This window comes from Chaetodon trifascialis, chromosome 7 (assembly GCF_039877785.1).
Source record: "Chaetodon trifascialis isolate fChaTrf1 chromosome 7, fChaTrf1.hap1, whole genome shotgun sequence".
NCBI classification, from domain to species: Eukaryota; Metazoa; Chordata; class Actinopteri; order Chaetodontiformes; family Chaetodontidae; genus Chaetodon; species Chaetodon trifascialis.
This window is the reverse complement of record NC_092062.1, coordinates 27,276,927-27,291,645: the sequence shown is the minus strand read 5'-3', so window position 1 is coordinate 27,291,645 and position 14,719 is coordinate 27,276,927. Positions and strand designations below refer to the sequence as shown.

Below are 14,719 nucleotides of genomic sequence, written 5' to 3'. Positions count from 1 at the left end.
TTCACAAAAGGGCATGCAGGCCTGCAAAAAAAAACCTCCCACACCGGGAAGAGATCCTGGTGAAAGCAGCATACAGTAGCTCCTATGGCCCCCTCCTCCTCACCTCCTCCTCCCTACTCCATGACTAAGTGATTTAGCCAGCTCTGGTGCAGGCCGCCTCTCACTTACAATGGCTCCCTAGGTTAGTGACAGAGCGGGGAGGGTGGCAGAGAAAGAGAGAAAACCCATTTACAATGCGGCTTACACCCGGCTGTTCCCCCACAGACGGCGCCTATCCTTGGATTGATGTGTGGTATGCATAGTTTTTGGGTGCAATTTGGGCACCAGAGAGAGGGAGAAAGAAAGAGAGGGCAAGTCTGTGTATGTAGGAGGGTGAGGTGGGGTGGGGGGTTACAGGGCTCAGGCTGTCTGTTCTCTCGCCCTCTCTTTGAGTCAATAGTGTTCCGGCAGCTGAGGTTCTTTATGAGGGGAACAATCTGGAGGGTCTTGTCAGAGTGCCGAGCAGCTGCTGTTTTCTGGCGAGCTTCTTTCATGGACCACAGGCCTGGAGTGGGCTGGTGAATACAGACGCGCCCTCCCACCCTCCTCCTCGTCACCCACCACCACCCCTACCTTCTCCAATTCCTCATCCTCACCCCCAAAACCACCCCTCGCACTGGAAGCCCTCCCGCACAATGCCAGATGAAGAGTGGCACAGAGGAACGCGAAGGGAGCAAGAGCGTGTTGTTCTAGTGAGCGAGCCTCCTCTCCGTCACCCGGGGTACCGTCCGTCAGCCCGAACAATGCTTTCATGAGGTGTGTGAAGATCCTTTCGCAAGACAAACACACACGTTAAACAGCATATTAAAACACAAGCCACGATACACAGCTCACACACACTGGCACCTGTAATCACAACTTTCCAACCTGATGTGAGAGTGAACATTTGATTTTTTTTTATAGTTAACAATCAAACCACAAGCCTGATTCAGGTTGGACTGGAAGAGAGACACCTTTCAATCAAGCTGGTCAAGTCTGCTGACACCATCAAGGACGATGACGAGCCAGCCTACAGGGACAGTGTCACAGCTGGCAGCATGGCATAACCACCTGGAGCTGAAATGGTGGAGGTGGCCATGGACTTCTAGAAACACCCACCTTCACATTGGCCATTACCTTTACACTGTCAGGGTGGTGGAGTACAATTCTGGGTACCGTCATCTCCAGCGACCTGTGCTATGAGACATCTTCATCTCACGTCATCGAGAGGATGTTCTTCGTCAGACTGCTCCGGAAGAAGCCACTTTCGAGTGTCCTCACCCCCTCCATCAATGTCCAAACACAGACTGGAAAGCAGCATGCTAACAGCTAAGTGATGCCAGAGCCAGACAGCAGGACCCGTCACTCACTCACTGCCCCTTCAGAAAGCCTCCATCCCGGAGCAGGTTCGGCTCCATCAGCACCAGGACCACCAGACACCTGAACAGTTTTTCCCTAATGCCATCGTTGGCCCAACCCCCCACCACACGCACTTCTATAGACACAGAGTGTAGGGGACAGTATAACCTCTTACTGTGGACCCAACTGTCCTGCCAGGACTGTGCAACATGTGCAAATGTAGCATAATGCAGCATATTTATTATTCTTAACTTACATATATACAATACCAAGCAGTATATTTAGCATAACGCAGCATATTTTATTACTCTTCACCGTAAGTACTTCTTATGTTAAACTTTTTAACTTAACCTTTTAACTTTGCCTGCATCTGTATCCTGTTTCACCAAGTCAAATTCCTGTGAACATTTGTGACTCTAATACAGCAGAGTCTCTTTTATTGCTCCTGAGTGGGATGTTCATTAGCAGAGCAGTGAGTTTGCATCTGCTCCCTTTCTGTCTCGATTCAGTTAGTGAGATCAGCAGCGCCCACTGCCTCCCTTCTTCATATAGGTCTCTGTTACAGTGTCACATTCACTAGGCTATAACTTAACAGTCTGTCTTTCTGTTCGAGCAGCCACTCCAGAGAAGGACACTGCTGGCACCCTTTGTCCCTTGCCCAGTTGTCGGTGTGGCGGGTGCAGCGGTGAACCTACGCTGGTTGGCTCTGGGCTGGTGTTTGGCTTCAGTTTCCGACAGACGTCTCCTGTTTAGCTGCTGTCTGAAGGCACCAGGTTCCCCGTGGTGTCCAGCTGCATGCATTTACACGTGCAAGCCGACACTGGGCACTCTGTGTGGTCTCTGTAACGAACACATGCACGTCAATTAAAACACCATGTAAACAGGAAGAAAGTGTAAACAGATAATACAGAGGTCTGTGTACCCTGGCTACAAAAACACAGAAAGACACAGGAAGTCAGTGCACCTTCTGTTCATCCAAGTTTTGATTCTGAAACAAATATATGTAAACTTTGTTTGTTTAGCACCTTTCATACACAAAACATGTAGCCTGAAGTGCTTCACTTAACACAGAATTAACTTAAAAACAGGGACAGAAAATGAAAGCAAAATAAACCTACTTGAAAGTTAGAGTAAAAATAAAAGTAGAAAAAAGCGAATGCATAATTAACCCACTGAGTAGTGACAATGAAATAAAGAGTAGAGCTCACAGAAGGCATAAAATCAAGTGAAATCCAACATTTTAAAGGAAGTGCAGCACTGCATCAGTGTGAGGCAAAGCACAAAAGTTTCAGCCAGTTAAAGGCTGAAGTGAAGAGATACGTTTTTAGCTTTCTTTCAAAAACATTTGTCGACTTGGCTTCGCTGATATCTATCGTCCACTGATATTGGATTTTTTAATTTTACTGGTTATGAAAAATTCTTTTTGTTTCTTTTATTTTGCTTCAGAATCAAAAAACTCTGATTAATCAAGTTCACATATATGCGAAAATGGTTGCACATGTGCAGCGTCGTGCGAGTCCCACCTGAACCAGCTGAGAATGTGGCCGGCGTGGCCGCCGTGCCGGCAGTTGTGGCACCAGGTGAACCAGTTGTTGAACTGAGCAAGTTTGTTCTCCCTTGTCAAGTCCACCTTCTCGTCTGACTTCCCTGTTCCTGCCAGAGGAGATTTATCCCTGAGTCAATATTAACAATCAACAAAATTTGAATCTCACAGGAATCAGGACAGTGGATTGGTTGCTGAACTCCCAGGTGCAACTGCCCCAAACGCTGATCAGAGTCCAGACGTTCTCTCCTGCAAATGCTCTGTTGAGTGTTTTGGACACCCGATACTGGAAGTATTAGCTGAGATCTGTCTACACACTCCGCACAGGCCACTTTACCTGGGCAGTTAGACACAGGTGTGCCCATGTTCATGAGGCAGAGGGCACAGCGCGGCAGCGGTTTCCTGCAGCCGGGGCAGCTGGTGACCTTCGACTTGGTGGGCGATCCGCTGACCCCGTACTGGCTGAAGCCGCGGCCCTGGTGAGGCATCGCCGAGCAGCTGTAGGAGATGGACTTCCCACAGAAGTTGCAGCTCACAAACACCTGTTGCACAAGAGCAAACACAGAGAGCGGCTGATAAGACCCTGAACATGAAAGCAAAACCAGCCAGTACGTGCCCAGCAGCTGCCTTATTTTCACTTTGAGGGGAGAGGGAGATAAGCGTTAGATAAGAAATAACGCCAGCATGCTTAACCGTGAACACTGGAATGCCAGCGATGCAGTTAGGTAACACCACGTTTGGCTTGATAGAAAACAGTTTTTGGCTTTATAACAGGGTCTATTAAAGTACAGCATCTGAACCGGCTGGAACAGATTTCACCAATGTGAACGGAGAAAACACAGATCATAACTAGAACACGGGTTTTATGACGGGAACTGGAGAGCAGAGCTGTGAGTGTTATGAGCTTGGCTGACACTCTTCAGATTGCTCGGCACAAACTACATGTAATAAACAGGACAAGGGTTCTGTTTGTCATGAGGGAAGTCATTTCTAAGACAGTAAACAAACACATCCAAGTTTGCCAGAGTCAGCAGTCACCGTGTCATTTGACCTCAAGATGCTGGAGAGTTTGACTGAGGTGGCAAACGTTTCAGAAAGCTAACCAGGAACACATCACGACAGCCATTATCAAACGCACGTATTCATGTCTGCAAGCTATGAGTGTTTTCATTAATGATTCATCTGTTTCTCATTTTCCTACTGATTCTTTACTAAACTGTCAGGAAACAGTGAACAGCCATGACAATTTCCCAAAGAAGACGTCCTAAAACTTTCAGATTATAATGACACGAAACACAGAAAAGCATCAAACCCTCAGATCTGAGAAACCTTCACTCTTCACCGACACATCACTTTTCGTCTGATACCTGGGCCAGCGGTTTGGAGCTGGGGTCCAGCTTGCTTCTGTGGATGTCAAACTCGGCCCGTTTGTGCCAGAATCTCCACGCGTCCAACAGGTTGCGGTAGTTTTCGATCCAGCATTGGACTCGAGGGTCTTTCAACACGTCACCTGGGGAACCCTGTTGGAAGAGTTTTTTTTTAGCCTCGCTTTGCATTTTCACTTCAGTTTACACACAAACCTGATTCCAGTCATTTGCATACAAACTGTGTTCACTGACAGCTTTCTGAAGTGTCCCTGAGCCCATGTACTAACATCCTTCATCCAATCATGTGTTCACAAAGTGGTGAACCTCTCTCCATCCTCGCTTGTGAACGACTGAGCCTTTCCAGGACGCCCCTTTCATACCCAATCATGATGCTCTCACCTGTTACCAATGAGCCAAAAACAGGTGTTTTTGGAGCGTTCCACATCTTTCCCAGTCTGTGAAACATGTTGCTGCATCAGATTCAGGATAAACAGACATTTACAAAAATCAATGAAGCTGACGAGCTCTTTACATTAAATATGTTGTCTTTGTGCTGTTTTCAGTTGAGTTTATGTCAAAAAGGCAACAGCAAATGATCACATTCTGCTTTATTTATGTTTCACATGGCATCCCAACATTTGTTTTGTTTTGTTTTTACTGGAACAAATAGCTTCACCCTTCCTGCCTCTTCATACTCCCACCCCCCTCGTGCCACGGGTACATGTTTACGTATATATATATGTATGCGAGGAATATGAAATTCCTGCATCGGCGGTGGAGGCCTTGTGCACTGCGGCGCTGCGTTCAGGAGCAGGTTGGAACGGGAAGAACAAAACAACAGCTGAACGAGCTGTTTCACAGCATGTTAGAAGGTTACAGAGCTGTCCCACAACTGTTTTATTTCTTTACAGAAACAAGCGCGTAAGAGCGAACAACTCCGATGAGGTTTGCTCAAACAGTTCCAAGGAGGGAGGCGTGTTTAGAACAACAAGCTGTGACCTTCTTAGAAACGAACGGACAAGTTTCAGCCTGTGGCTCGTCCTCCCTCTGGGTGCGATCAGAGCGTCCATCCTATTACCTGCGTTGCAGTTTTATGATGAGTTCGTTTGAATTACCGTTTAAACCATTTTGCATTTTGAGCTGATTTACTGTAGCTTGTTGGTCTGATCCCTGCAGCTTGCACGCCACAGCACAAGCTCAAATGGCATTTTTCTTTCTCTTGCAATGCCACTTTTCTCTAACGTGGCTAACTGGCAGTGATCCATGATCCGTACAGACCTCCCACACACACACACACACACACACACACACACACACGCTGCAGGCTATGACTTCGGGTATTTGCAGTGGTCATCACAGAAATGCATCATAAGACTGTGATGTTTATTGCAACGTCTCTGCCCACCACAGCAGCTTCAGTCTCTGCAGCAGCATTCAGCGCTGATGTGTAACCAATCAGAGATTGCTGTGGGCGGGACACTGAGTGAGTGGTGACTTCAGACAATGGATGCATTATAAGATTACAATCCATCCATATTATAATACATCAACGCTACAGACAGAGAGAGGCTGCTCAGTCAGAGCACACCCACTGATTGACATCAAGATCCCTTTTGCAAGAGAGACCTGAGTTAAGAAAAAACCCCACATATAGTGAGAAGAAACACCTGCGCAGATACGGAACCAGACACACAAAAGCATATACAGCAACAATAATAGTCACACCAAACAGATTTGAAGGTAGAAATTTAAAATCCTCTGTAAGGTGCAAAGTAATGGAAGGCAGTCTTCCCAAGATCACTATCTTCCTGGGAGGCAACTACAGTTAAACAGGCCTGAGAAGTCAAATATTGAAGCAGGAGACCTTTAAGAACAACCACTACAACATTATAAGATGGGATACTTCTTTCATTTACACTAAGGGCATTGTATTTTCTATCTGTATTGTTTTTCTCGTAGGTTTATTAGACTTCAGTCTGCGCTGAATGACTGAAAGTAGCCTCAGTTTGTTTGCTTCTCCTCATGTGTGGACACTCAACTGTTATCTACGGTAGATTTATTAAAAGTGAAACCTGTTTTCATCCCAGAGCCAACCATTTTTGTTGGCGGGCTGGATTTGGCTCATGAGCCGCTACTCCTCTTCAATAATAGTTGGCGTGAATGTGGAAATAAAGTACAAAAAAAAGACAAATTGGTGTAATTTTTCTGTGTTTGTGTACCTTCAGCATGCAGAAGCTGGCAGTCTGTACATCTCCAGTGCGGTCCACGTAGCTCTCCATGAGGTCTACGCCGTCCTTAGTCAAACCCGTCAGCAGGACGCCCTCCAGGTTGCCCGCCTCCTTCATCTCAATGGTGAGCTTGTCGATGTATCGAGGCAGCTGCAGTCAAACACCCCCAGAGACATTTGATCAAATCAGAGCAGAATGCAGCTTAATCCTGCTCTGCAGAAACTCAACAGGAACTGCTGTTAGAGGGTTTGACACAGGACATAATCAGCTGAAGTCTGGCTTTGTGTCGTGTTACCTGGGCGTCGCTGAGAAACATGCAGGCAAAGGCTACTCGGTCCCGCACAGCAACGCTGCTCTCATACTGAAACACAAAGAATTTCATCCAATTTCATGAAGAAATATGACGTATAAGTATGTTGTGCAATACTTTGAAGTTTTTCCACTCTTTGGCACAGTTCTGCAGGGATACCTAATCAATTCTAAAAGCCGTGATGGCAGGAAAAAGTCGGCAGGACTGATTGAATGCTCTTATCGTGGAGTCATCACTTCTGGCCAGGAAAAGGTCTAAAGAGATAAATAAATGTGACAGTGGCTGACGGCCAGAATCTCATGCAACCGCAGGAGGAGAAAGCAGAAACATTCACTCTGTCCTGGGCACAGGTTCATTTTCTGCTGTGTTTTATGACTTACAGCACCGATTACAGAAAAGCAAAACACGTCTCTTCCTGTGCACCTGAAGGGCGTTAACTACCTTTTCATCACCGTCTTAAGAATACACGAGGAGTGGGAACAGAATGCCTTTTGTTCAGACAGAGAAGAGTGCCAACTGTAACTTTTTTCCCCTTTTCACTAACTTTCCTTGTGTTTGCAATAGAGCCATGAAATTCCATGACAGCAATAGATCCATTACCAGCACGCTGTCATAGGCTCCAGGCTCGCTGGTGAGGAAGGCAAACATGACGCAAAGGTAGGGGTTCTTCAGCTGCAGCCTCAGAGAGCTGCACATCTCCCTCCACAGGGAGGACTTCTCGTCGGTGTAGCCTGACAGAGCCATGGCAACAACATTCAGGTTCAGGTCACCTGTGAACGAGAGGTCAGAGGAGGCGCTTTGTTTAATGTCTGCAGAGTCCAAGTGCAGCTGTGTGGTCGGACAAAACTAGAATTAGTGACTCGCTTTTAAAAACCTTCACCAACGTCAAGTTGCAGTTTGTTGCATGTCGGTCCAGACTCATGATATATGTAATGAAGACTTCACTAAAAAGCATGAAAAATGTTTTTCTTTTTTGTGAAATAGAAGTTAGAGAGCTTCATCACACGGTGCAACAACAGTCAGCAACAATATCAGCAGAACCAGCTTGTGGTGATGATGCTTCAAATATGGATGCTGCTGCGGAGACGCTATGAACTGTAAAACGTGGATGCACAGAACATCTGAACGATCAGCACAGTTTCAAGGTGAACGCCCAAGATTAGTCACCAATTCAGTATTTGGCTGAGTGTGAAATATGCTCACAATCCATCTTCTGTTCCTGAGATACGGTGTTGAATCATGGCCACAGCATTATGATGTCACAGTGAAGCTGACCTTTGACCTTTTGGGTATAAAAATGTCATCACTTCATCATTTTATCCTGTGAGACATTAGTGTGAAATGTTGTCACACTCAGCGTATGAATTCTTGAGTTCTGTGTGGTCCCAGTGACCTTTGACCTTTCACCATCAAAATCTAACCACCTCATCGTCGAGTCCGAGTGAACGTTTGTGTCAAATCTTAAGAAATTCTCTGCAGGAGTTTCAGAGACATTGCGTTCATGAGAGCGGGACGGACGGACAGACGACCAGAAACATCCACAACAGAAGATTTTTTTGGTAAAATTAGTGTTTCTGTAAATGGAGTCTGGCGGCTTCGGGCGGGCGACACAGCGGCTGTTTCTGGTTGAACAAAAAGGATCTTACTCTTTAACAAAAAGCCTTTTCTCTGCAGGGATCCTTTCCACACCTGACGACAGATTAATCAGTGAGCCTTCCAGGTGCTGGTGGGCGTCTTTGTTTACATTTGGTCAGAGGCAGGCCGAGCTTCATGATAAGCTACGCTAAGCGTCTCACGGCTGTAGCTTCTCATTTAGCAGACAGATATGACAGTTTTGATCTTCTCATCTCTCTCTGCGTGACAGCCAACAGAATACTGAAGAGCTCCTTCAACGTTAAACTTATCGCTTTCTCCGCAAAAAAAATCTTTCAGTTGGCCGCCAGGTTTTATCTGAGAGATCTTTAACAAAAAAACACGCTGGGAACATGTTAAAGAAAAATGACCACTATCACAAAAATGTTCATACGTTTGTAGAAGTGCGTCGAGGGGAACTGGTGCGTTAAGTCTGAATGTGGAGATGGATGTGTTGACACTCCTTATCTAATGGATCACCCCATCAGTCATGCTCAGGAAACACTCATTAGAACACACAGCAGAAAAACGTTTGACCTACATTGGTGGAATTTTTCTTAGTCAAGGCGTGTGTCAACAACAGTCCTCTCTCTCCGTTTCCATTAGACCTCAGTGTGAAAAGCAGCTGATACACGAAGAGCGAAAAACAAGGTTCTCCTGCTGCTGCATTCCTAAAATTCCTCAAGACGTCATTTCATTTGTTAAAAAGGCTCTGAAAACAAAAACGGCCACTTTATGTTTGTCTAGACGGTGAAGTAATATGTTTAACACATTTCAAAGCAGCTTTCTGAATGTGACAGCTGGTGTTTCAGGCTTTTATATTTGCAGTTTTACATTGTTCAGACTTTGCTGTTGAAGCAGTGACACGACACGCACTAATACAGAGAGAGATAACTGTGAAGAGCAGATCAATGATCTCAGTTAAAATGTGGTTTTGATCATTTAATCTGTTTAATTTTTTACTGTTATCGCTTCATTCTGAAGCACTACATAATTTAATTCAGCAAAAAAAAGTAAAACAAATAAAAAAAACAAGCAGATTAGAGCTACAACAATTAGTGGAAAATCAACCTGCAACTATTTTGATAATTTATTGATCGTTTAAGTTGTTTTTCAAGAAAAAAATGCCAAATATTTGATGGTTCCAGGTTGTCAAATGTGAGGATTTGCTGCTTTTCTTTGTCTTGGCCAGAATAACAAGATTCCTCTCAAATACCTTGGTGGAGATTTCTCAGTGTTTCATGATGTTTTACAGACCAAATGATGAACTAAATGAGAAAAGATTAATTTACAGATTAATCAGTAATGAAAGTAATCACTTGCCCTCATACACATAAACGAGTTTATAATTTTTTTTTTTTTCAATTTAAAGTGACTCCAGGGTTTTACATTGTCCTGCATTACATGTGCAATGATCATTCAACACTTGGCTTCAAACACACACCTGCCTCCTCTCCCCCTCTCACCTTCTCCTCCTGCTCCCCCCCTCACCTTCCACAGCGCTGCAGCACTCACCCTTCTCAGCAGTGGCTCCCTTGTTGAGGATCTGGATGGCCCGGCGGATGTCCAGGTTGAACAGGGCCACGGCGGCCGCCCGCTCCCACTCGCGCTCCTGCTCCAGCGACCGGAGGAATGTCTCCACGTCGATGTCGGGCCCCCGGCTGATCCAGCCGCAGAGCCGCAGGGCGAGGCAGCGCTCCTCGCTGAGGTACCGCGGCACATCCGTCTGCCGGTCTGAGCCGCTCCAGCACCGGCGGCTCTCTGTTGTGCCTGAAAAACGTACAAAGGAAGACATACAAAGAACGGTCAATAAATCAATAACACATATCTTAATAATAATTACAAATACTTTTTAAAGAAGGCCTGATTCTTCTTCACAAACAGTATTTTATCATATTAAATTCTCAGCTTACCTGAACTGGTCTTTACAATGTTCTTGATACCGGAGTAGACCACAGACTGCTTGTTCCCCTGCAGTTTCAGCTCCATATCCTCTGCACACTGCTTCATATGTGATTCTTGGATAGGAAATGTAACTGCTTCATAAAAAACTTGACACACAGTTAGCTACACAATAAGGAGAAATCTGACAGGCTGGATAAGGAGCACCTTTAAAGCACTATTTTTTTAAATGAAGCATCTTTGCAGCTACATTAACAGTTTTGTTAATCAGAATTCAGGTGTACCAAATCACAATAGTTCCACAATAACTGTTACACCAACATATATATGAAAACAGTGCCACTTTCCCACTCAGCAGGAACTTCATCAAAAGGATATAGAACAGATCGTACCACAAAGACTTGAGCTGGGGATCGTTCCCTCCCGCCAGCAGGTGGTTCCTCCACACCTGGACGGTATCGTGCCCGTACCTGGACTGAGCCCTCTGCCTCATCTTAGTGGCGATGTCTTTCTCAATCACGCTCTCCACCCCTTCAGCCCCGTCCTCCACACAGTCGTACAGGTGTCTGCCGCACGCCCACATCAGCGAGGTGGTGGAGCTCCAGGCCAGTGAAATGCGCTCGAACACGGTGAAGTCGGTCATGACTCGGTTGGCTGCTGACACCACCACCATGCGGTTCTGAGAGGATGGGTGCCAGGCAAAGCTGCCGATCTGGCTGTCGCAGGGCTGCACGCTTCGCTCGATGATGGTGGGCTCCGTCTCATCGCCAATGGGTGTGGGAGTGTGTTGCATGTCGTACAGGCGGATGATGTTGCTGTCACGTGTCAGGGTGGCCAGCAGGCCGGTACGGGTCGGACACCACGCCACCTACAATGAGGAAGGAAACCATCATGCTATTAGCTGCCAACTTTGAGCCTGTAAAATCTCTTGGATTTAAAATTCACCAGCAAACTCCACAATCTGAAACCAAAAATGACCAGTAATAAAAATTAATTCCATGCCGATGAACTGGCCAGAGCTTAAACATTTAGTTCAACTTCTCAAAAACAAACTGCATCACACCTTAGTGAGAGGCTTGGGCTGCTCAGTGAGCGTCAGCACGGGCTTCTCAAACTTCCTCAGATCCCAGATGGCCACCTGGCCCTCAAAGAACGAGGCCACGCGGTCATGGAAGTGTGGGTCAACTGTCACCCCCTGGATGGCCTTGGTGTTGACAAACGTTTTCTGGCTGGTGTTTCTCAGGTCAAATATGGCGAGGTTCCTGTGCATGCCAGCCAGCAGCAGCTTTGGGTCACGAAGCAGCCAGCAGAGGGACAGGCAAGCATCGTTCTGGCCCAGCTCGTACAATGGTTTGGTCACTACCGTGCTGGAGTCCAAATCCACAGATGAGAGACGGATCTTCTCCACGGCTACACTGGCCTCTGGGGAAAACTTACTGCTAATGTCCCAGATGAGGACAGAGAAGTCTGCCCTGTGCTTGTCCAATCCAGCAGCCAGTAAGTTGCTGTCCACTGGGTTCCAGGCTAAAGTGTTGCACTGACGGGCGTGCTTTGGCACAAACTCTTTGCCCACCAGCTCTTTACATGCAGAGTTGTGGCTCTGACCCAGGCTAGTGAGCACCACTCGGCCATTAGCCTGCCCCACAGCGAGCAAACACTCAGGCTCATGCTTTGGGTACCAGGCCACACATTTCATATACGGCGTGTCAGAGTTAATGGCCAGTAAAGTAGCAGCAGTTTCTTCAGAGAGGGGGAGAGAGCCAGCCTTGGTTTCTGCGCTGCCCACAGGTCCAATACGGTACAGTCCCAGCTCAGAGTCACAGATGACATAGCGGTCCGGGTGGTGCGGAGACCACAGGATGTCGGGCTTGGAGCCACTCATGATTCAGGGGCAGCGACAAGGATCTCAGAGGAATCTGCAGCGTACAACCTAGAAACCACATGAATTGACAGAATAAATACTTGTGACACCACAGTGACATAACCCACTAAGATTCAGTGAAAAAGATGCACGTTTATCAGTGAACAGCATTTGGAAATCCCATTAATATTCTAAATGTAACGTTAAAGTGTAAATTAGCTAAGCGGTTGATGCACATCTGAGCGTTTATGCCGTCGATTTCAAAGTTTGGTCTGAAGGAGTCAGCAACTTGATGCTAACTAGCTAATCTGCAACGTATTTGTTTGAAATAAAGGAGCCACGTGCAGTAAGAGATGCAGGTAGTTTGCGACATGCCAAAGAGTCACAGTAACGTTGCTTCAAACTGAAGTTCCAGGTTTGTTGACATGCTAACTCATCTAAGCTAATGCTAACAAGTGAAGGGCGGGCTAAAACGCGACCGTTTAGCTCGCGCAGATTCAGGTAGCGGTCGCAAACATTTGCTAACACTTCATATCATCGATGCTGTGTTACTTACAAACACGTAGAGTCTTTACATGAGCAGGTAAATTACAATTTGAAATACACGTGTCGGGAGGTGAACGCTGAATGTTGTGTGTTACACCAAAACACGTCCGTGATGTCAGCAGAGTCAGCTACTGAAAGTTCCGGTTAGGCTCAAAACATCCACGCAGTTTTCCACCAGAGGGTGCCCTAACCAAAGTGTAAAGAAAATACACAGGAAAGAAAACAACTAACACTGAATCCAGCTCCTACCACACATACCACTAGAATATTTGAGATAACAGGTACAGATTAGCAGATAATTTGAGAGCATTTTAAATTAGTGTAAGTTATTAGAGGGACAGAAAAAGACTAAACAAAGTGGCCAGGAGAGCTGGCTCTGTCCTGGACTGTCCTCTGGACAGCATTGAAGAGGTGGGTGAGAGGAGGAGGATGTTGGCCAAGCTGACATTGATCATGGACAACCCGTTCCATGAGACAGAGGGGGGGCTAAGCAGCTCCTTCAGTAGCAGACTACCAACAGCTGTCACAGTTTCACTCCAGCATCATTTAATGTGGCACTGTGTTGATGCTGTTTTTCCCCATTTCTGCGTCATAAACCTACTTTGTTTTTTTAACTACTGTTATCAATAATATATGATCACATTATCCACTACATCTGGTGCAATTTTTACTTTGTTGTGTATATTTTGTTCTCAACTGTGCAATAGTACAAGCACTGTATTTGTTATCCATATCGGCAACAGTATTATAAACTATACTAATACATAGACTCGTGCAATCCATTGTTCTTTTTTATGCAACCGTATTTCTCAAGGGCAATTCAACATATGGCATTAGTAGTTTTTTGTCGTAACAACATTGGCGATAGTATTTCTATGAGCACTAGTATTTTAATGGCACTTAGTATTTTTATAATCTGTACATAATGTACATGTACATTTTTTTTTATCCTTTATCCTCCTTATCTTGACCCCTCTATGTCACTGTTTTTGCGGTTTTTGCTTTTTAATACTTAATTTCCCCGGAGTCAGATCAATAATGTTTTATCTTATCTTATCCTAATTAGTGTACAGAGATCGTCTGATTGACTGCACTCTTACAAGCAAGTTACAACTACTTTAAACAACAGCTGTGCTGTGAATGGAAATCATACTACGACTCCTCTGGTTTTCACATTAGTGGGCGACAGTGGAAATGTAAAACAATCTCATTTGGGACTTTTAAGCACAGTATCCAAACAGTCTCCGTGCCCAAAACACAAAGCAGAGAGGCCAAATGAAAACTCTATTACCCCCCCCAAACTGAGAATAACACGCAAAGGACTGTCCCTGTTTATTGTTGGACACTTTCTTTTGGTTATCAGTTATGTTTATATCGCTTTTCTTGTCCACGGGGCTCAGATTTAACTGATGATATTCCTGCAGGAACTTATTGTATCAGCGAGCAGGAGAGTCAGGAAAACAAAATCGTCTCGGTCAGTCATGAAGCTCTGAAGTGGACCAGCGCTAAAATGTTGGAGCGGCCCCAGAGCCCCCAGCTACACACACAGCTCATCAGCTCATCCGATGGTCCTCAGTTTATCTCAGCCCGGTTTATAGGACCAGATTCCGCGGCGAAATGCCACCCAAAGAGCCACAGCTGACTGGATTACGAGCACTGACTGCAGCTAAATGAGATTCTAGGTAAAAGATTTAATGACTTCTTTTACTGTATTACTCTTCATTTATTCACTCGTGTCATGACAACTTCAGTGTTTGTGCTGCAGCCTGGACGAGCCATTAGGTTCATGATCGTCGTATAAGGCACGTTTTCTTCATGTAAAGATGCTTATTTACTGCATGAACTCAGTTACATTAAAGATTATTTCAAGGCTGCAGTATTTGAAATATGACTAATCAATATTTGCACATGGCTTCACATATATTTAGATATTTTGGCACTCGTATTGCAGGC

At 45.5% G+C, this 14,719-nt stretch overlaps 1 protein-coding gene across 1 annotated transcript; it reads right to left on the bottom strand.

Annotated features, from left to right (window-relative positions):
• Positions 1-1,596: 1,596 nt before the first annotated feature.
• On the bottom strand, positions 1,597-12,886 carry mios (missing oocyte, meiosis regulator, homolog (Drosophila)). Its single transcript, XM_070967475.1, has 12 exons — positions 12,777-12,886; positions 11,423-12,289; positions 10,738-11,227; positions 10,371-10,469; positions 9,973-10,227; positions 7,426-7,595; positions 6,811-6,876; positions 6,507-6,665; positions 4,288-4,440; positions 3,258-3,462; positions 2,901-3,030; positions 1,597-2,217 (listed from the first exon to the last, which is right to left on the bottom strand). The coding sequence occupies exons 2-12, from the start codon at positions 12,239-12,241 to the stop codon at positions 2,127-2,129; spliced, it is 2,637 nt and encodes an 878-aa protein (XP_070823576.1). The 5' UTR covers positions 12,242-12,289; positions 12,777-12,886; the 3' UTR covers positions 1,597-2,126.
• Positions 12,887-14,719: the final 1,833 nt, after the last annotated feature.